At 36.0% G+C, this 23,696-nt stretch overlaps 1 protein-coding gene across 7 annotated transcripts in view; it reads right to left on the bottom strand.

Annotated features, from left to right (window-relative positions):
* The window catches only part of NEBL (nebulette), a 254,199-nt gene that overhangs the window by 28,438 nt on the left and 202,065 nt on the right, over positions 1-23,696 (bottom strand). For 2 of the 7 annotated variants that reach the window (XM_061468296.1, XM_061468297.1), the window contains 13 exons: positions 23,142-23,252; positions 21,219-21,329; positions 20,428-20,538; positions 20,053-20,163; positions 19,469-19,573; positions 16,282-16,374; positions 11,192-11,284; positions 10,737-10,828; positions 8,686-8,779; positions 5,903-6,007; positions 4,609-4,780; positions 1,135-1,227; positions 44-172 (listed from right to left, as the gene is read on the bottom strand). In XM_061468296.1, coding sequence (XP_061324280.1) covers positions 44-172; positions 1,135-1,227; positions 4,609-4,780; positions 5,903-6,007; positions 8,686-8,779; positions 10,737-10,828; positions 11,192-11,284; positions 16,282-16,374; positions 19,469-19,573; positions 20,053-20,163; positions 20,428-20,538; positions 21,219-21,329; positions 23,142-23,252 — 1,420 coding nt within the window. Of the gene's footprint in view, positions 1-43; positions 173-1,134; positions 1,228-4,608; positions 4,781-5,821; positions 6,008-8,685; positions 8,780-10,736; positions 10,829-11,191; positions 11,285-16,281; positions 16,375-19,468; positions 19,574-20,052; positions 20,164-20,427; positions 20,539-21,218; positions 21,330-23,141; positions 23,253-23,696 lie in introns of those variants that run through there. The other 5 variants (XM_061468299.1, XM_061468303.1, XM_061468300.1 and 2 more) reach the window with 4 other exon arrangements.

The raw sequence follows: 23,696 nt of genomic DNA, 5'->3' as shown, positions 1-23,696 counted from the left end.
GATAGTGTCATTAGTAAAAAAAAAAGGTGGGAATAAGGGATACCTCCTTCGTCAGATGGCCTTGTTACCTCACTGCAGTAAGAAAAGGTAGGGTTCGTGTCTGAACCATCTGATTTATACTCTCCCAAACTGGTAGAATGTACATATTGCTTACTGTAACGGCTTGCTCTTTCTACAATGGTCGAAAGAAAGAATATCACAATAAATAGATGACAGAAGTGCAAAGACAAGCAACAACAAAAATCCCAACACTGCTAACATTGATATCCATCCAATGATGGCATTTAATTTAGACAAAAGTAAATTGTTCACAATTCTGTATACATTTTAAACCCCATGATTTCAGAGTGTTGCTTCAAAATCAGGTACAACTAATCTTGTTCACTGCTTTAAAAGAATAGCAGAAACGAAAGGCAGGATTGAGATACTGGGTTAAAAAAAGGTATAAACATGAAGCTTATGAAAACTTCCAGTGGAAAATCAAAATGTTCCTTTATCTCAGCATGCATACAAATGAATGTGTAAATACTACTTTAGTACTCCAAAGTTACTACTCCAAAGCAGCAAAGAAAATAAATGCTCAAAATTAAACATTCAAACACTTCTAGGGGAAAAAAATCCAAACACTTGTAGAGCCAAAACATTGCTGTCTATTATTACATTACTTTCTCTCCTTTTCCATTTACCCTTAAATTATGAACACCTTGAAGTTGCAAAGAATAGCACAAGGCATAAGATCCTGTGCTATATGAGCAAAATGTGCATAGAAAAGAAACCAATTTCATAAATAGGCCACCTTCTATATCTCTGAAATTTTAGTAAAGTTGAACTACTTGAAGATTCTACTTATAATGAGGACAAAGCAGGTCAGTGCTTTTTAAGTGACTGCTTGTAAGCAGTATGAATAACTGTCATTTAGGATAAGATTTATTTCACTATTCCTTATCTGCACATGTGATTATAGCTGAAGTTCCTATAAAGTACTGCTTTTAATATACTACAGTTATTTATATATATATTAAAACATAGTTATAAAACATATGGCTAGCACACTGACCAGGAAATTTACTGTATCAACTTAGTGTTATAAACATAAAAAGGTGAACTGGGGAAAAGACAGGATATAAGCAATACCAGAAAGCATATGCAGACTCCTAGACTGAATATTGTCCTCCAGAGGATCAATGTCGAAGATGGAGCCAGGATCTGTGCGCCAAACTTTAAGATCTTTTCCCAAAGCATAGAAATTATGACAAACAACAAAGGAAGTAAAGGCATGAAAGGAATGACTTTTAACAATCAGCAACCAACTTCATCTAGAAATTACTCAAAAAATCTAGATATTCACTTGAAAGGTTCAGAAAGCATTAATTTCCTGCTTAAAATAACTTACTGCATTCATTTTAAGCATTGACAATATTTTCAGGAGACTTTTTCTCCCAAATTTTGTATTCTTTTTCTAAATATAACCACAGTAATTTTTTTAAGTCTAAACAAATGGGACCAAGTATGACATATCGGAGCTCTTTTCCACTAGCAGAACCAAAACCATCAGTTATAAGATATTGCCTCAGTCCAACAACAGCATCCTTACTCCATAGAGATGTGGCAGTATATATCCCATAGAATGGATATTAGGAAAAATTTCTTCACTGTAAGGGTTGTCAAGCATTGAAGCAGGCTGCTCAGAGAAGTGGTGGAATCACTATCCCTGGAGGTATTTAAAAGATGTGTATATGTGGTGCTTAGGGATATAGTTAAGTGATGGACTTGACAGCATTAGGTTGATGTTTGGACTCAATGATCTTAAAGCTCTTTTCCAACCTAAACAATTCTATTATCTGCTATGTCTAAAAATATAATAATCATTTACTCTCTTCAAACCAGTTTAAAATAAAACCTTGATGCAAAGTACAATCAGTAAAAGCACAAATCTATGCTTTCTGCTAAAGGTTTACTTCTTGGGCAGACCTGTCTGCAAGATTTACTCAATGCATTGGAAGTGGGGAAAATAACTGTCTTCTCAACTTGATCCTTTCACTGGTTTGAGTAGCAGCAAGCTAAATAATGGGTTGGTAGGTAAAGTAGGACTGGGGGGGCCCCATACACTTCATATTTCAAATCATGAATAGCCAAAAAGAACAGACAAAGCTAATAAAACAAATCCCATGGCTTCAGAATACATTCAATGTATGTATATTATGCGTTGTCTACTGCAGCTCCTGTAAGGTGAGGCATAGTGCTAAGTCCCTCTTGACACAATGAATAAAAGTCAATGCAAAATCTTTTGATAAACTATGTTTTAGTCCTGACAGTGATAAATTATGCAACTACATAAAGCACTGACAGGATTGAGAGGGGTGGGGGAACTGGTGAATGCCCAGCCTTTCCTGTTTGATCATGCCTTAGTAAGTAAAAGCATAGTAAGTACAGCTTCATGGCAGCATCAGTGCATCAATCATTGATTTGTATTGATTTTGTCCATCTCTCTAGTCTGAAATAATGTACAGAATCAGAATCTTGTCAATTTAAAATATCCTTATACTCACATGAGAGTTATGAAGGCCCTTTAGTCAAAGATCTGAAGCTCAGTTAGATTAATTTATCTTGATGGGTTTAGAATGGCTTTAGCAAGGTTAAAACTAGTACCTATTTTCCAAAGCAGAGGCATTCATTTTAGCAATCACGCATTTTAATAAGTTGTTACAGCTTCACTGCTAATACTTTAAAAAACAAGATGGACTCTAACACAGAGGTACTTTTGCTAACTGGCTGAACAATTACTAGCTAGGAAAAAACACAGTTGTTTTTTTCAGTCGGCAATTTTTTTCTAGCTGCCAAGGACATTCCGTGAGCAGGGAGCTCACTGCTTCTTTTCAAACAAGCAGATATTATAACTGAATTTCACTCTGAAAAAGCATTAGCTGAAATATCACTGTGTGTTAAGCTCACAGGTTTGTCATGGCCTCTTTTCTGTAAATAGCCGTACTATTTTGCTGTTGGGCACGCCTGGGTTGTTAAGAGTTCCTGTGTGTTTTGATACTGGAGTATTTTAAGGTGATAAACAGAATTAATATTTTTGTTACTTACAGCTCAAGAATTATTTATGTCATCGCTAATCCCTTTGTGCTAGCAAGCCCTCAGCTACTGAATACAGGATTGCACATGATTCTTACATAGGGCTACAACGCACATGCAGTGGAATAGAGAGTAGGAGGTTTGAAGTGCACACTAAAGAGCATATTGCAATTTGTGTATGAAACTGCAGTTTTAAAGGAACTTTCATTTCTCTCTTTGGCTGCACCACTCTAGCCATGAAAGTGAGTTCAAGTTCTTGGGTCTCTACAGACAGAGATTTTCTGAACAAGTTGCTGACCCTCTGAGACTTGCACGATCTTAAAAGCATCAGTACCTTCCACAGGGAGAGCTCTCTAAGCAGTTGCTTTTGAGAAATCCCTTCTGACATAAGGATGTAGCTATGGACACATAAAAAGTGGCTATACAAAAGGAAAGAAATACACTTCTTTATGTGGTAGATACTCATTTTGAGACTTTAAGGAAAACACTGAAGCATCATCTGCCAGGAGCGACATAGACATAGTTAACACAGCTTTAGGCAGGAAGTTGGACTATATCACCCACAGATTAGTCCACCTGACCTGCAATTTCTGTGATTTTTGAAAGGTGGACTTAAAGTCAACCCCTGCTATTATTACTATGTATGAAGGATTTTAGAGGGCTATCTCAGCATGTTTTTCCATATGCAGACCCTCTGGGGTCTACACTTGTAAAGCACAAAAATAAACCCAACAAAAAATAACCCACAGAAAAAGGACACACAAAAAGAAAAGGGTGGGGGGGAAGGAGGGGGGGAGTTCAGGAAAGGTCAGGTTACCATCTCCTTTGACATAGCAGACTTGCTAACTTTAAAGGGATTTCAAATATCCATTTTGATTTTGAGAGAGTGTTTATTATGAACACCTCAAATTACTTCTTAATGCAATACTCTGTCTCTACATAGAAAACCAATCTGTATGTCTACCCCTTGAACACCTGGTCCTATCTTGAACAATTTTTTAGTACACTATTTCTGAATAGTGGTGTTTTTACCAGAGATCTAATGAGTTGTTGATGAATTACAGCTTGACATACTTTGAAAGCTGTGTGAAATTCTAAAACAAGAGGTAAGTGGAGCATGTGCAGCTCCGGAGAAATTGCTGAGTAACAGAAGGGGAAATCTCAAACTGGTCTGCAACATTTAAACATTGACATCTTGGAGAATGACAGTTTTCATCATCTTACTTCTGTGCAAGACTAAGATTATTGCAGATATTTTAGCCTTTCTTGAAGAGTCAAAATTCAAACTTGAAGTAATAGCAACAACTACCCATACTTACAACTAAAACTTACAGAGCAAATGATAATTTATCTCTCATTCATTCCCATTATTACTTTGCTAGAACCTGGCAGTGAACCAGTAGTAAAACATAAGTTTCATGCTGTGAAGAATGAAAATGAAATCTTTTTCTTGGTTATAATGGAGAATACAAGCAGAAGTTTTCAGCTTTCCCACACTGTTTTCAAGAGCAACATTACTTAACAACTTACCAACAATTATTCCAGGTCTTCTATCCATTTCAACAATATGTGGATGCACACCTTTATATGCTGCATCACTCACAATTTGGGTGTTTTTCCGCACACGCTCTGTTACAGGATCATCTACCACTGGAGTGAAGCCTCTACCCTTTGTCTTCTCAAAATCTTCATGGTATTTTACCTAGGAAAACAGGAAGAGTTACATTTTTCCCCAAGCTTCCATTGACAGCAAATGTTATTCTACACAGGAATATTTGTTTCATGAAGTACTTATATTGTTTGGGTTTTGCACCATAACAGACTTGTTACACACATGAAATAAGCTGGATGGCTGGCCAAATCTTTTCTATCTCACTAACTTTCCTGATACTTTAGTATAATTTTTGCCTTTGTTTTCCACTGAATTAGGCATTAACCCAAGCAGCAAAGCATGATCTTACAGGCACACAGGACAGGAAAAGTCTGTGAGGTCATTTGGCCCATTCCCTTCTTCTCTAAAATAGGATAGCTCTCTACTGATGTAGACAACTACATCTACACAATTAAAATTAGACAACTAAAAATGTTCTATCAATAATAGTTCTAAAGAACTTAAGTATTTTCTTTCACTGGGAATTTTGATTTTATGCAAGGTGTCATGCAAAAGGTACTCTTCTGCTCTTTTATTTTACCATATGCTGTCTTTAAACATACTTTTTAGAAAGAACTGCAGTTATTCTAAGAAGCTTGCTTTCAAAAAACAACAAAAAAAAAAGTAATTAAAACCAAGGACATTAGGGTACAAAGTGTTATACAACCAAGTGTTGCAACAAAACCAGTATTAGTAAGAGTTATAAAGGTAGTACCCCTGATTATGCATATTTACTTTTTAAATAGTCTTAATCATCAAAGAATTAAATTGACAAACATTCTCACACAAGCAAATGCTCACAAAACGACTCATTCCAAGAACAAAAGTCACGCAGCAACCAGGAACGTGCACAGGCACAAGGTGAAGTGTGTCACCTAATCCAGTCAAAACTGTGTGATGCTCAAATGAGGCATGTACTTTTTTAAGGGAAAAAAAAAATCAAACAAACAAAAGATCAGACATTTAACTGTTAGAAAACTGTTTATTAGTATTTTGAAAATGTTCATTACAGTCATATGCAGTTAGCAAACACTCCATCAACAGGCATAAGAAAATATTCCTTCCATACTTGAGCACAGTTTCATTAGTTACCTATATTAATGGAAGGCAAAATCCAGTGGAAGTCAAGTGCCATTCCTTAGTATACTCAGTTATAGGAAGAAAGTACCCTACCATTGAGATGTTGTTTTGTGTTTCTTTGACATGCCTTAGCTCAGGTGTGTCTAGAAGCACACTATATCTACCTTTCATCTGCCTCTGATCACTGCTGTACTTGACCTGCAAAACAGCAACAGCACACATGAAGTTTTTGCTTACAGTAGAAAGGATGGTGAGAATTACACTGTGCAACAGTAAACCTTTCCAAATCATGATAGACAATGTCATTCTTGTCTCTTTCTTTACATTCTTTGTCTAGTAACTTATTTCAGAGGGAGGATACTGATGAGCTAGTATATCAGAAAGGCTACAAGGCAAATTTATTCCATCAATCACTTACTTGAAAACAGGGTTACCTGAAAGCTGAAACTCTTGACTAAATGACATAAATGAAATAATTAATTTGTGAACTGAAAAATAAAATAAAAAATAAGAAAACATCGCTGTGACTTGGATGTCTTTAAAACATTTGTATGGCTGATGATAAACTACCTTCCCACTACCCAGACAGACCCCGATTCTGTCCTCAAGCCTGCTCCAGGTTGGGATTAGCTGAGAACTCCTGGGTCCCCAGGGAATTCAATTCTTACAAACAGATTAGTCCTTCTGCACCCTTCTTACTCCTGTTTGGTGGCTAGTCTTTGCTAGCAGCACAAAAGCAACATGTCTGGTACAAACGTGAATATCCTGTTTCCAAAGAGAGTATTTGGGCTCTCTTGTTCATCAGTAAGAACAGAACCTCTTGTCACATTTCTCCTAATTAGCTTCTTTTGTGGCATTTTACAGAGTTATAAAGATATGAACCTTGGTTCATTACCTATTAAAAAGGGGAGGGGGGGGGAACCCACTCAAAATCTTAAAACGGTAAAAGTAGTTGCTCTTACATGTTGGTTATAGAGTGAATACTCTTACAGCTTCTTCTGGCTGGTTGAAATCTACTAACGGACTGTTAGTTCCTACACTGTATTGTATCCTGTGCATTGAATGTTAGTAAATATTTTAGATCTACCTATATGTTCACATTCACAGTATTACCTCTCAAATCAGTTGTGCAAATCTATTTCAACATGTATTTGTGATGAGAGAAACCAAGTACTGAAATTGTCTAACTCTCCTTAAAATTACATAGTACCTAAGCACAACATGCCTATGAAAATACGAGTCTTGGTGTCTACATTCCTTTGGTAAGTCTGAAGCAATGTACAGAGAAGCAGAAATATATGGTACTGCATATTTAGACTCATAGAATAGTTAGGGTTGGAAAGGACATTAAGATCATCTAGTTTCACCCCCCTGCCATGGGCAGGGACACCTCACACTAAACCATGGCACCCAAGGCTCTGTCCAACCTGGCCTTGAACACTGCCAGGGATGGAGCATTCACAACTTCCCTGGGCAACCCATTCCAGTGCCTCACCGCCCTTACAGTAAAGAACTTCCTCCTTATATCCAATCTAAACTTCTTGTGTCTAAGTTTTAACCCATTACCCCTTGTCCTATCACTACAGTCCCTAATGAAGAGTCCCTCCCCACCATATTTGTCATGGTTTAAGCTGAACCCAGGACAATATTCTTCAAACCCTTTTTAATTAAACACAAATTATAGCAAATATACTAGCAAATATATTCAGCCACATATCCTTTTGAATATAAGGCATTTTCTGAACAGAGACAGTCAACATAGCTTGGTTTTCATGTACTGCTCCTTAACATAGAAGAGTATTTATTCCTGTAAATCTTGAGAAATGAAGTGAAGGAATCACTTGGGAAAAAAAATGAAAAGAAAGCTTAATTTTCAGAAATTAAAAAAAGAAAAAAAATGAAGTCTACAATTGTTGGGAAGTTTTCCTCTTATTTTTAACTATGCACCTCAAAACTAATTGACTTCAGTAAATAAATATGCATAAGCATTTTAAGACCACTTAAGATACGTAGTTACAAGGTCAGATTCTGTTCCTTTGTCAGACAAAGCCTCTGAAAAATTCAACCTACTTTACTTTTCACTCCTACACTCAGTTCTAAAGTCTAAAGTGTTCACTACTACTAGTTCTCTTCTGCCACCTTGAAACAGTGGCTTTGCATGAAATCTGTTCTATTTACCATCTACAGCAGCTTTGTCACTGATGTTTCAGTGTTGAGGACACAGACAGTAATGCAACTAGTCTAGTCCTTTTCTTCACCATGCCTGTTGGACTTCTTCCTTGGTCTTTAATAAAACTGTCTGCTGCTTCTTACATCATTGTAGTGGCAATAAAAAAAAAGGGGGAGAGAGAGTATGTTTTATCATGAAAGCCAAAGAAAATACAGTATTTTATTCTTCACTGTTTACTAATAGGCTCTATTTAGGAATATTCAGCTCTACCATAGGGGCCATGTCTCAGAGTGGAATGGATGGCTATAAGCTTCCATGTTTTGAATCATTAAAAAACCTAAATTTTCACTAAAGATTAAATTCTCATTTCCTTTGCTCTTTACTGTAATTTACTCCTGCAATCTAGCAACTAAAACCTGGACCAAGAGATGAAGATTCTTGAAAGAAAGGCTGACCTCTTCTGGCTCTCTCCTTGAAAAATACTGGTGTAACACAACTACTTGCTTTTTTTGCAAAAATAATCAGGCAAGTCTGAATATTTTTGTTGCCCACACGTATGTGAAATGCACATACTCAAAGGATTTAAAAAAAATTTAATTCAGTGGAGGATTCACTTGACACATTAAGTCTAAATGGAAAAGCATATCCTTGTTATATTCCTACAGCAACTGAAAATCTAAATGACAAAAAGATTGAAACAACTTGCCGAGCTGATATTGTCTTGATTCTTCTTGACTCTCTCTATCTCTGGAGTGACACTCACAGCAGTAGCTTTGCCAGGCTGCTCTCTGTAGTGAACCTATTATTTAACAGAATAAAATAGTACATACTATTTCAGCTAAAGCAGTATCACATTGCATTACATTAAAATGTCTGATCTAAAAGGTCATCCAGGAAACAGCTGAAGAGCTAAAACGTATTTGGAGTTTATTAACGCTTATAAACTCAATTTTTGAAGTATAACCTTGAATTCTTTCTCTATAATATTCTTATTAATGCATTTGTGTGGATACATACACACACATGCACACAATATCTTGATGTTTACCTCACTGGTTTTTGGCTGTATAGAAAAGTATATTTAGAATGGTACAAGCCACAAATAATGCAGTAAAGTCAAGCAAAGCACATGAAAAACTGAATTTCAGCAATGCCCACTGTAAAAGCATATTCGTCGAGACACAGAGATTCCATAAGGATACCATCCATGTCCTTGCTTTTATAGACTATGCAGTCAAAGGTGAACAAGCATAGTAGATGCAATACATCAGACAACTGCCAGTTGAACCTGCCTAAATTTCACCATGTGTTTATTTAAATGTACTGTGGGAATATCCCCTCTATTGCTTTTTAAAAAAAATAGCATTGTAGCAATGATGCATTAAATAAATACACACTCGAGGCAGGATTAGTATCTAAAGTGGATAAAGGACAGGATGTGGCAGTGACAGATGACCCTGGCCCTAAATACTGGGAAATTAGTTATGGTAAATATTTAGTAAGTAGAGATTCTTGCATGATTTATGCCAATCCATATAGTTTCATGTAAAATAAGTACTCCCATACAAACCGTTTGGTTGTGTTTGTTTTGGGCTTTTTTAATAAGCTCTTGGATAACTATGCTGATACTTTATATCATAATTCTGCTGTGCACTGCAGCATTAATGTACATATTGTTCAATCAATTGTCTTCCCACACAACACATTTTGTGTCTGTCCACATCAACATATTCCAACTGAAAAATTAACATCTTATAAAAATGATGGTAAGCTATCAAATGAATTAATCTTGCCAACTGACATTTGTAAAGGTAAAATGATTATTCTAGACTTAATGCTTCTAGAAATGTCTGAAGTTAAAGAATCTCCACCCAAAGCTATCCCAGTGACCTGAAAGAGAATTTAATAAATGTGCACAACACAAAAATTGGTGAAAGATAAACAATGATGTCAGTAGAACTACATCGGCATGAATCACTTAAGAAAACAGGATTGTTTGAACAGCATGCATTTTAGGAGAGCTAGATTTATCAACATAAATCCAGAAATAAATAGCAAACACTAAAGTTAGAGGGACAGTATTATTGAAAATTATAACTCTAAATTAATCTGGGGAATGTGTCAGGATCATCCCAGGGAAGCATCATAGCTATTCGTAACCCCATGAAATAGGGCTGCTGGTGGCAGCTGTCAACGAGGACAACAGAGGGTCTCCCAAACTCATTAACAGGGTACAACTTCAACAGTGAAGGAAGGCAGCAGCCTGCTCCAAAAGGCCTTGTCTTCTTTCCTGCACTCCTGCAAACAGTATGACTTTCTAATGGTTATGTCAGCCATCAAATACTAAATTGGAATAATACTGATAGGAAGGTTACTGAGGAACCAGTAAGAGGTGGAGTTTCAGTACAGCTGTAGACATTTTTTTTTTTACAATGCAAAGCAAAGGGGAAAAAAAAATGGAAAAGGATATTCTGTAAAAAAAAAAATCCATCTAGATTTCCTGCAAATATCCAAGACAGAGAAATAACATTTCAAAACATTGTATCCACTTCTCTAATCAAATACATGATGCTTCACACGCCATTTCCCAAACCAAGCAATGGCTTTTCACAATTGCTTCGTAAAAGAGTGTTTTCAAGACTTTCCAGTACTGAGCCTGCACCTACGTAAAGAAAAGGAACAGCTTCTGGAGGCAGAACTTTGTACTCATCCTCTGCACCCAAAAATTATATAAGGGTTAAACAAGAGCAACTTCCCATGCTGACATTCTCTTGATTCTTCTTGACTCTTTCCATCTCAGGGGTGACACTCACAGGTGTAGCTTTGCAGAGCTGTTCTTTGTACTGAACCTAGGAAACACAGCAGAAAGTATTACACAGGCACTTCTGCATAATCAAAATACAACACTGTGCTAAACCATTAAAGAGCACACTGATTTTGGATGGAAAATACCAGTCCTTAATAAATATCTACATCTTTTCACACGATACTTAGTACTCACCCTCTAACAGTTCTATTCCAGACAGACAAGTGATACTTTCAGCAGAAATACTTCACTCTCATTGATGTTAATCAAAGTGCAAGGCTAAAGAATTACCATTTTAACTGATTAAATTAGTCTTTGTGGCCAAACACCACAGACAGATTCACAGAGGCACAAACAAATTTAATACAGCAGAGAGAAGTGTGTAAGCAGTGAAAATGGGGCACACATTGCTAATATTCTTCTGGTTTTCTTTAACTCTCCTCAGTTCAGGTGGATCAGAAATAGTTGTCGCACGACGAAGTTCTTCCTTGTATTTAATCTGCACAGTAAATATTACAGATTATTAGCAATTTAAAGAAGATAAAGATAAGCATTAACACACAACAAACATTTTGTAATCTCTCCCTTACACACACTGCACAGATGGACCACAGCTATGAACAATATTGACCTGAAAATGAATGGTTATATTTCATTTCTGAAACAGGCTGCTAGGGTCTCCAATGCACCTGGTTTGATATAATAAAGCAGAGAGTGTATATAACATGCCTACTATCCTAAAACTCTTACAGAGGTTATATACATCACATGGGACTGTGGTTATCTTCATGATAATTGGGACCCTGGGTATACTACTTGGAGATGTACATCACTTTGACCATGTCTTGGTCTTGCTGTTCTCTTGCTATTGAGTCTACCAGTCCATTTCAGAAACCAGACACTTCTTAAAAGGGTGAATAACCTCAAATTCTTATTTACATTCTCTAAAAGCACACATAGGCGTATCAGAGAAATGCAGATGTTTGGGTGGATGATGCCTTCAAAGATGCTGTCAGATATTTACTGCTCCTTTTGCCACATTCAATCTCTTCTAGACAGCAGTATGTTTGGATATGGTAGAACTCCATAATCTGAAAGATGCACAGAACTAGAATTTCTTCAAATATACACCATATGTACCAAAACTGGAATTTAATGTAATGAAAAAGAATTGTAAGGTTAGGTGAATGTGGTAATAAAGGGAAGGGCATCGTATTTTCTGTTTTCCATATGCTATCCAAAAATCTCATCTTGGACAAATCTGTGCATTGTCTTTGTCTTACTGTCTGTTACTAAATACCTGTCCAGGATTCAGCACGTTGAGCTTCAAATCTTTTATGCCACAGTAAAATTAACAATCCTTTACAGTGTTACAGCATGCTTTCTTTTTCTTTGCAATGGTAAAACACAAAATTCACAAAAACATTCAAAACTGTGTGGGCAGTGATGCATAATAGTTGGAAACATTTTTCATTAGTGAGACTCAAGGAAGGAAAAGTACTTTAAGAACAAGGGAACAGCATAATGAATTGATTTGTATGGTTTTATATTAATGTGGCACACAAAACTTCTGCTGAATACATTTTAAGGCTGTAAAACCAGGGACTCAAAAACTGGAAAATGACACAATTAACTTAAATGTAACCTTAGTTTTGTCCTTTGTACAAATATGTGCCATTTACAGCTTTTAATATATTTTATACTTTTTCATTCTTTTCCTCTTAAAGTGCTCTATAATCTTTTTTATCTATTATCAAAAGCTGTTTTTCTTCATTCATTACACATAATCAATGACCCTTAGTTAGTGAGTAATTTGCACGCGGACTATGACATATTGGTTTGGGTTTTTTTCTTTAGCTGCTCTAAGGTCCTGTTTGGATGACAGAATTACTGATTTCTTCAGGAGCTCTTCTTCTATGTGGTTCCTTGCTAAAGCATCTGAGTTTCTCACACACATTAATTCACTAATTTTGCTGTGAAATGAGGAAAAGGGAATTGTGACAAGGAAAAGTACTATTTTTACTAGAGAGCACAGACAAGTAACAACTAATCTGGCTACATAATTAAAAAAAAAAACATAGGATTACAAAGCACCTGCATTCAATTGGGAATTCCCATTAAACTGCAGTTTGCAAAACAGAAAACCAGAGCAGGTCCACCTCTATGGTAAATGATAAAATCATCTACTTTGGCAATGGATCTTTAGGTCTAGACACAGGGACTTGAATTCCCATTCTTGCTTTTGAGTATTGCCTTAGTGACATTAATAATACTCTCTAAGGTTACCTCTTGGGGACGCAATTTCTCATGATTTAAAAAACTACAAATGTACATTCCTTCATGTGCCTTCATCTTAAGTCTCTTGCGGTTTGTTTAGACTGACTGCACAAACCCATAAGAACAATCATAGTTTGCTACCTCTGTGGATACAGGGAGCTTAGAACAAGATGACCTTAAGGTCCTTTGCAACCCTAACTATTCTATAATTTAAAAAAGGGAAAATATTTAACAAACAGTATCTCAGACAGACATTGGCAGCAAAGGAGTGGTGAGTCTAAACGACCTTGGATTCTACTTCAGCTCTTCTGAAAGGAAGCACCTATGCACAAGGAGCACATCACCTTTGCCCATCTTTCCCCACATCTGGCCTGTCCACTTCGACCAAGCCATTCTACACTCTCAGTTCCTCATTCCTGGCCTCCCTTTTTCCCAAATTCACTGCACCAAATCTCACTGAGTAGATAATTTCCAACTCTCTTCTCCAGACATGGTACTTCTGGAGAGTGCCAAATTTTTTAACACAGACAAAACAACTTGTTTTTCTCTAAGCTCACACTTGGAAGCTGCTTTGGCTGAAATTTATAAATAAATAAATAAAACCAAACCAATCCAAAGCACAAACCAGGATGGAAAATTTCAGCCCAGACGGTTAAGGACTGGCAAAAGAACTAAACCACTGGAAAAAAAGGGGGCTTTTCAATAGAGACTATTAGGTAAGCTCAAGAATTGGCAGTGACACTAGTCCTTAAAATGCTTAAAAATGTCCATTGCTTGAGTCTTAATCAGACCCCAGTTTTGTGGTGTTGACTGACCTATCACAGGGGTTTCCTCATGGATTTCACATATATAAAACCACAATTAGAATCTTCCCTCAAAAGCCTTCTTCCTAGTGCTGTTTCTAGACCTGCCTGTCCCTCGATATAAACAAATTTAAAAAAAACTTAGTATTCATAGCTTCTCAGTTCAGATTCGGTCGCAGTCCATAGATCTTATGTTTGCTTTTACTGTTCTGTGAGATCTTGACTCCAACTATTTAGAAGACTGCTTCTTCCAAATCAGTCATCACAACAGGTGAGATGAGCTCAGCCCTCTTGGCTGCCACCACCTTGTTTTTTAGGATTTAAAAACAGACTGTTCTGATCTGTGTCTCCTACACAGGTCATCTGGACGTATCTCATCACTTTTGGAACATGACGCAATGTCCTTTTTTGCATGGAATGGTTTGTACAGTGTGTGTTATTTTGGTTTGGTGTTCTGGGGGTTTTTGCACTGCAGATGTGCTTCTATTCCACAGTTTCATTTAGTTCAGCAAATAGTTTTAAAGCTGTCCAAAGTCCTTCTGGCTAAATTCAAAGCTATGTGTAAAATGTTTAAATCTAATGGAGTCAAAATTGGCGTAATTTACCCTTCCTTTGGGACTCCTGTAAATTACACAATATAATTTCCCTCTTACTGTACAATATATTTTCCCCCTTACTGACATATAATTTAAAACTTTCTTGCACATTGCCTTTAAATTTGGCATTCTACACTTTTAATAAATATAATACAAGACTTAAGAAAATTCAAGTACACTATATATAATAAAGTATCTTTTGTAAAATATTAACTCTACACACAGACTAGCAAGGTAAAGGCAATGCTACTTACATCATACCACTAATGCATTTTGTGTTTCTCTTCATATGCTTTTGTTCAGGTGTGTTTACTAGCATACTGATCCACTTTTCATTCTCCCCTCTTCACTACTTAGGACTTCTGAACTAGCAAGAGCACTGTACACTATTTTTCCATTTAATTTTGAAGGGTATTGAGAAAAAGCAATAGATCAAGACTACTCCTAACAATCCTGTGTGTGTGTTTGTGTAACTACTCTCAAAATAAATGACTGCGGTAACCCTAAATCAAATAGGCAGCAGGAGATTAGGGTTTTGTTTCTAGAATGTCAGTAGAAAACTGGGGCGGAGGAGGGAGAAGGGGAGGGAATCAACAACAACGAAACAACCACTAGATAATTGCATGGGGTGGGGATGGGGGAGCAAAGCAAACAAAAAAGAAAAAATAAAAGAAACAAAGCAAAACAACTACAAAAAAAAACAACAAACAAAAAAAAAAAAAACAACCAAACACCCTCAGATCAAGAAAACCTACAGCTTCGAGCCAGAAACACTAGTTTAGGGTTTAGAACACAAGATAGCTTGCACTGAATCTTCAAATTTCACTGTTACTCAAAATGACAAGATGAAAATTGATGGACAGAGCAGAAAAAACTTGCAAGTTTTTTTCCAAGTTTTATGGAAATTCCCTACCTGACCTTATTTTGTTGGGAAATGCAGTAAGCAAGGAGATTCTAGTAATCTAGGTGTCCAGAGTCCCTAATTCGGATTGCAATATTTAAACACAATCTAGTGTCACGTCTATGTGTTACTTTCAAAATTTATTTTTAAAAAAGCACCTAATAATTGCAAAAGTCATGTCACAAACATAAAAATGCCCCCAGAGAACTCCACAAAAAAAATTCCAGAGAAGTGACTAATGCACCTACAAGTGTTCTCTTGCTTGGCAGTCACTTTTCCAAGTTTGACGCATATTTATCAGAAGAGCATGTTCCACTTGTAGAAAACTCTCATTTTGATATTTTATTTTTAGTTGCCCGTTAAAATGCCAAAGACACTGGGCATACATAGATAAACAACATCAATTCAGAACGAGACTCATCAGATCCACAGATCAACTTGTCATCAGCATGTAAAGAGGCACCTTCTCACAGAGCTCGAGCCTGGACACAATTTCCCTCTTCTGAGTGCAGACTGTACCAACCTCTATGTGATACACACAGACCCAAGGAACTTGGCAGATTTTAATTTTTTGTGATATAATACATTTCTAAGTTGCTAATTACAACTGCTGTTCACTCTGACATATTGGGAAATATATCTCATGCTTCTCACTCTTGAAAGACAAAACCCTTTCCTCAAATATTTATTTAAAGGGTTTTCTTATTTTTCATTATTCTTCATTTGAAACTCCACCCCTGGACACAGAATAACTAAACTAGAGTGGAGCTCTAACTCTACTAAACTGGAGCTCTATATCCATAATATTACAGTGGAGTAATATTTGAATGAAGTGGTAAAGGAAAAGGTAGAAGTTTATGGAAAAATTATTTTACCACCATTTGCTCACAGAAGAATAATTAATGTTAATAACACTTACCGAACTAATATTCTGTTGATTTTTCTTTACTCTTTCAATCTCTGGAGTCTCTTTTACAGCTGTGCCAGCTCCTACTTCCTTCTTATAAAATACCTTCATTTCCCCAAAAGAAAAAGTAATTATGAGACTGTTAGCAGTGCAAGTACAAGTACTCACAGAACGGCTGGGCGATTTTCCATGCCCCAGATTGGTCTGACTATAAATCTTCAAAGAAAGCAAATACTTTAATTTTTCATAAATGATACCAATAATCAATAAGGATAATAACATTATGTTTGTTTTGAACTGGAACCCAGATAATCCATTATCATCTTTTAGACTGATCCCAAGCATTCGTAAGTATTTGCAATGATAGCTTTAAGTCTGAAAAGAATATAAAAATTTAGATCATAATCTATAATACTTTACAAATGCAACTTTATGTTTGCGTAATCTCATTCATTTCAATGTAACTGAACATGTATGTACATGCAAGATTTGAATTGTTGTTTTAATCTTCAGATCTTAAAACACTCTGAGAAGTGAACCTACACTATTATTCCTAATTTAACAAACTAGAAAACTGACATATTCATGACAAAATAACCACAACAGCCAAATCTATAGTCCAAGTCATGCAATTTTTGACTTCTGGGTTCAAGCCAGAAAGCTGAGGACTGCATCTAAAAACAAGGTTCACTTCTGAAAAGATACACATGCTGTTTAGATCATTCTCCTCTCTATTTCAATTGTTTCAGTAAAGGATAAGAAACAAAATGCATCAGTAAAATCAATCATTCAAAATTACTGAAAGAAACAGTAAGTAACTGCTCCACAAATTCCAAATGTGGCTATAATTTAAATAACCGGTTCATGCTGCAAAACTCCTAAAGAAGTTTTATTTGAATTTCAGTATTTGGTGTCACAGCTGTTGCCACTCCAGTAAGTATTTCCAGGCTGGTAGTGTAAAAACAAGTCTGATCCTGGAGTTCGTAAAATAAATCTTTATCATTTAGTACTTCTGCCTTTCTGAAACCAAGATTTATTTACCCTTTTTTTTTTCCTATCAATGAACCTTAAGCAATAAAGCATCATTCTTGATGCATTTCTCCTACTTCCCTGAAGTCCTCTGTAACCTAGAGTGACTAGTACTGCCAAATATTCTAGAGGATAGTGGATTATTTATGTCCACAACTCATTCTTAAATTTTCAGAAAACCTTTAACAATTTAGAATTTTGTTTTATCATGTGAGAATAGAGACAGTAAGAACTTGAAAATTCTTCTGCACCAACATGTCAGTACAAGGAAGAAAGATTTACATAGTGGACTGAACTAAAATATGCTTAAGGAGGGTGTGGTAGAAAATGTTGGAGACAGGAATTTTTCTATGAAAGAGATGACTGCGGAGTAAATATCCTATTGTAAATCATCTGCCTAATGAGTTAGTGAGCTAAGAGCAGCACTGATCTTATCTGGAGAGACAGTCACTTTTTTTGACCCTTAAGGCGGAAAACACTTGAGACAAAATCCAAAAATCCAAAGCCTATTAAGGGACATTAATTATTTTATATTGGGGCTGCTCCCAGTTATAACTTAGCTTAGTAAGAAGTAATTTACCTTTATAATCTAAATTGCACAGAATGCTGAAAAATTAAAACATAGATAAAAAAATGATAATTCAATCACAGCTATAAACTGCTTTCCCACATTTGGAGGATCCAGCTCAAAAAAAAAGGTGATCATAAAGCAATTGCAAATCATCTCAAAGACAAAACATCTTTATTTCATATTTTTTAGTATACTAACAATGAGGGTAATTGTCATCCTTGGCACTGAAAGCTCAGACTGACCTACACAGCTGCAAGTTGCTCAGATGTGTCAAAGGCTTGTCAAGGCTTAATTAAGTAGTGGAAGGTTATTATATGCCTGGTGTCAGTGAGTCTGCACTGCCAGACACGCTGACTCATCTGAGGACTTCATCAAAAGCTATCAAAGACTGGAGCACGGAGGAAAGCAGATCAGTAGATCTGCTAGCTTGGATCCGCCTCTGCTACACAGAGTTTCAGCATTTTAGGATGCCAGTGATATGAGATACAGTAATAATCGCCATCACATTGTACAGCAGAGCACCATTCAAAACCAAGAGGCAACAGATTACAAGAAACAAAAGTGGAGCCAGTGGGCCTGTCAACAGCTCCTATTAAAAAGATGGAGGTTTCAACTGCTCTCATGTGGAGGAAGAAAAGGAGCAGGTAAGGCTGGAAGACTTTATGACAGAGACCACTACCTAGAGCAACCTCAAAGACTTTTCTTCTCTCCCTGCGGGCTCTTACTTCCCTAGTGAAGCTGCAGTGACATAGGATAGCTGCAAGTAAACACCTCTGAAAGAAACTAATTGACCTTCTACTCCTGCGGAGCTGGAGAAGCTGAGAATACTTCTAAGCTAAAGAACAACATCTGTGTCAGATAATACAAAAATATTTAAGTAACTTATGTTCCTTTCAAATAATTTGCTTTATGAGCATTACTTATTCTGCCATAAAAACCAGACACTAACTGGACAGCCTTTGGTTCCAGACGCTATATTTACTCCTCTTCTCTGTTATATTACAAGCAAAGCCAGAATTACAAGCAGCAGAATTAATGGGTCCAAAAAGGAAGTGGAACTGAATGCATCCCAAACTGGGCAATTTTAGAGAACCAAGCTCATAATTTATATTTAGGGATAATCTGAAACTTAAATCTAGCATAAAATTAAAACAATATATCCAGTATAACATAAAATCATTAGACATAAATATTTATGAAACTTGATCTGTTCCAATTTTATGTTCTGTACATATGATAGGAAACAGATGAAAAATCTTACATGCACAGTAACAAGCCTTACAAATTTTTTGTCCTTTTAAATAAAGCACTTCCTGGGGCTCGATGGAAAAAGAAAAAAAATCTTCATTTAAAAATAACTGTGGCTTGGCAAGGTGGTGTAAGTGGTTTAGCAATTCAAAATAACACCTAGAAAAACTGGGCATTTTTTTTTTTTACTGAAAGAAATGAGTGATACAGCTTTTGCCAGGAAAATTATGCAAATGGTTCAAAGGATTTTTACTCATAAGTTCCCTATTTCATGCTGCAGCACAGGAGAGCCTATTTAAACTGAAAAATATCTGAAAAGTTGCGAGCAAAGAGAGAAGCACTATTACTCACTGAGCTGATGTTTTTCTGAGTACTTTTTATCCTCTCCATTTCTGGAGTGTCTGGGACAGTAGAATAATTACACATCATCTTCTCTGCTTCATCTTTGTACATTTTCTGAAAAATAAATTTAAAATGTCTATTTCTTGCTTTCTTGGAGGCTTTCAGAACAACCAAACTGCAACAAAAGATGCTTATAGCTGATGAGCCTCAACGTCCTTGTACAGTATTTATTTCAACCTCCCTCTCCTCCATGATGCTGTTATTGTTTGTGTGGGACAGCTGACACTGTGTCCCACACTGATATATTCTCATATGTGTAATATCTTTTCCCTTCACTGTCAGGGTATATCTATAACCTTATTTAGGTAATGCAAAAAGACCTATAAATAGACGTAAACAAATACAATTTACATGGCATGACAGGCCTAAATACAAACAAGAATCAGGCAGTAAGATGTTTTACTACATGTAAATTAATTTAATATAAGTACAAAAGCCTCTACAGAGCTAGAGAAGAGGTACTTTGAGAAATGTCTGTCAAGCACTCATTGGTCACACAGAATTAAAACATTCAGTCTTTGAAGTATGCCTACCTGGCTTGCTATTTCTGATGCCCTTTTGACCCGTTGTATTTCAGGAGTATATGGGCCAATTTGCATTCCTTTTCCTATAATTTCAGTCTCCAGATCCTTTTTATATTCTTTCTGAAGAAAAAAGAAAAAGAAAAAAAAAAATCAAAACAACTGTAACTAATTCTACAGTTATTTGTACGTCTTCAATGTCTTCAAAGCTATTTTGAGAGCACTGTTCAGACTTTAAATAAATTCTTCAATTTCTTTAATTTAATGTTTCCATTGTGCATAGCTTATTCCTTTTAGCCCAAGTATGTTCAGTAGATTTTATGGTTTTAAACATCTCGTTATGTTTTACTTCCAAAGTAATCTTAAAGAGATTAATTTTGTACTCACCTGGCTTACTATTTCAGAAGCTTTTTTGGCTCGTTGTATATCAGGAGTATCCGTGCCCACTCCCATTCCCTTTCCTTTAATTTCATTTTCCAAGTCTTTCTTGTATTCTTTCTGAAAAGAACAGCATTGTAAATATGTCAGACAGCCAAATTCTTAAATTGTTCCAACTTTAATCTGTGTAATTCCACTGAACATCATTCTTAAAAGACCAAATAACTTCTGATTCAACAGCACTAGCTCTGTAGGATCTATCTATGAGACACCTATGCTATGGCTGCTGACCAGTTAAAAAGATATTTTAATAGACTTCTTCAAATCTGATATAGCCTTTCACATCTACCTGTCTTTGCAGCTTTTGCAGCTGCAACCACAGACATACATAAACGAGACTTTCTCCCTCAGCTGTGCTATGCAGGACTGGGGTCATAAGGCTTTGTTATCTCTCCCATTCTGTGTCTTGTTTGGTCCTAACCAAACAAGCAACTGTTTAGACCTAAAAGCAGTAGGGCCCACAGCTACTGAATACACCCCAGGCCAAGCATGGTTTGTGAGAAACAAGCACAACCTGCAAAAAAAATGACAGGCCAGAGTTTTGGGAAATCTTAATTTTTCCCATATGCTGATTATGCAACTTTTTTTTATAGTGTCAGCTGTGTTCCAGGAACAGGTTAGGTATTTGGTGAAATTTGTAGTAGTGCTACTGCCTAGATTGGTCATCACTTGGAATTCTCAATGACAATAATTTGTTGCATTCTATCAAATGGAAAGCTTGAACCAGGTATGATACTGACCGTGCTTGCAATCTCTGAAGCTTTCTTGGCTCGTCTTATCTCAGGAGTATCTGGACCAACATCCATGCCCTTCCCTTTAATTTCTGTTTCCAGGTCTTTCTTGTATTGTTTCTGTAAAGGCAAAACTTCATACATTATACTCACAGTAGCCAGAGAGTTACAGGTAGATTTTTGCACAAGAGACACAATTTTAAGATTTAGAGCCAATCAAAAATCTTGAGAGTCATAACTCTCAAGACTCTTGGCAATCTTTTGTCAGGAAAACACAACAAACTACGGGAGGAAAACTTTAGGAGATAGTCACTGAGCGTACAAAACTCTACCACTGAGTTTTTAATTAGTGGAGGGGGGAAAAGGGAGAAATCAGTCTATACAGCTTGCTACAATTATCCTCTAAAGTAAAATGGAAGTTTAGCTCTGCAGAACATAGTGTAATAAGCTGGAACTTAGTGTCAGCCTAATTGAAACACATTTTACTTTAAAGAAAATATTTTACTTATGAAAGGACTATATGTTAGAAATTTAATACCATACTGAATTGTTTCCAGTGAACTTTCAGAGCAGGAAGTTGTAATTTATTCATTTAATAGGTCTTTCCTGAACTACTACTGCTCCGGCAGGGGGATTGGACTAGATGATCTTTCGAGGTCCCTTCCAATCTCTAACATACTGTGATACTGTGATACTGTGATACAGCCATTAGGCAAGTGGCAGTACTCATCCATGATTGCTGCTTTTTCCTCACAACATAAATTATAAATAACCAATAATCAGGAAACAAAATGAATATTTCATCTCCATCTTATCCATGCAAAGATATATTTCTTGTTCATCAGCAAACTATATTAAAATGTAATACAGAAATACTGTATACAATAGTTGTAATTTTTTTTCAATAAAAAATTAATAGCTTCTCAGGCAGTTCTTTTTCTGTTACTATAGTAGTAATCACTCTTTTTCTGTTCTAGTTTACCTCTGCCTGTGGAAAACAAGGGTGTTTTTTTCCAAAATAGATACACATAACTAAAAAAATTCTTCTTACTTTTCTTGTTAATTATTTTTCAGGTTTAAATTAGTTAGAAAAAGAAGTAAAATATCTTTCTTCTCAATGCAATGGTCTGGTCACTTACAAGAACAAGAACAAAAAGACTTTCAATCTTCCATTGCTATCTCACTCTGATGTGGAAATAAACACAGCAAAACCATTCTCTACTTTGCAAACCACAGTTTTTTGCAAGTATAAGTTAACCTGTGAGAAGACATCACCCATCACTTCCCCTCTGCTAAAGGTGGAATGGCAGATATTTCTTCCCAGCTGTTTGCCTAAAACAGCAAGGGAAAGATAATCCTGGGAGTTGCATTTCTTTACAGTGATCAAATTGGCCCTATGCATGACATTCCCTCTGGTTCTTATAGCTCAAGAAAATCCATTTCTTCAGGAGCAACTCTACTTTTCACAAGTAGAATAGTTTGTTTGCATAAAAGATCTTCCCAAGATGCCTGGCAGTTATTACCAAAATTTATTTGCTGATAGGAGGTACATGATTCCAAAAACCTCAAAATTATTTCACTGACTTTTCTTTACAAGTCCACTAACAGTCAACTCTTTTTCCCTTAAAATATTAACAATACTATCTTATTAACAAATAAATAGATGGAAAAATGAACCTAGTTTTAAATACTCTATTGACCCCAATATTTCCATTGACCTTTTAATTGCCTGAAAATCTGAAAGTTTTGTTGTTTTTTTTTTCCCCCACAACTTTACTATATTCTTAAAGCAAAACAGAAGGAGTTCTAGTATCAACACGTACTTATTTTACTGTAGATCATGTAAAAAAAAAAAAAAGAATATTTTCAGTCGAGTATTACATAAAGAGTGAACATTCTGTGACATCAATAAAGTTGACTAGCATAACATACCTCATTTAGTATCTGAGCTGCATTTTTCACTCTAATCAAATCTGGTGTATCTTCAAACACTGTCATTCCTTTTCCTTTCATTCCTTCTTCCAAATCTTTTCTGTACTCTTTCTAAGAAAAAGAGAGATTTCTCCACTTACAATTGTGCACAAGATCTTGAAAAGAAATGCCACTTATTAAATGTCTCAAGGGTCTCTTCGAAATTTCTATGAAATATGAATTAACAGAAATACATTCTCCAGAGTTAAAACAGAATTGAAAATTATGAAATGTTAGGGTACAATGTTGAAGAAGTGAAAAGGTTTTAATGTCAGCACATTTTTTCCTGTTACGGTCTTGAAAAATAGTGTTCTTCTATACAGAGCTAGCACATTGCTTAGGGACCTCAGCTGCCTCTCTATGGGCATTTTAACTGCAATAGCATTTGCTTTTACAGACTAATATATGCTGCATAATATATGCAGTTTTTACCTCTGTTCCACTAATGGTATCACAACCAGGATGGATAGCCTGAACACTACACTAGGACCTGTTAAAACCACTACTTGATAAACT

Source organism: Pezoporus flaviventris, unplaced genomic scaffold (assembly GCF_033815535.1).
Source record: "Pezoporus flaviventris isolate CSIRO_AGI_PZ_B2104156 unplaced genomic scaffold, CSIRO_AGI_Pfla_v1 ptg000047l, whole genome shotgun sequence".
NCBI classification, from domain to species: Eukaryota; Metazoa; Chordata; class Aves; order Psittaciformes; family Psittacidae; genus Pezoporus; species Pezoporus flaviventris.
The sequence above is the reverse complement of the archived record's forward strand: the minus strand, read 5'-3'. Positions and strand labels throughout refer to the sequence as shown.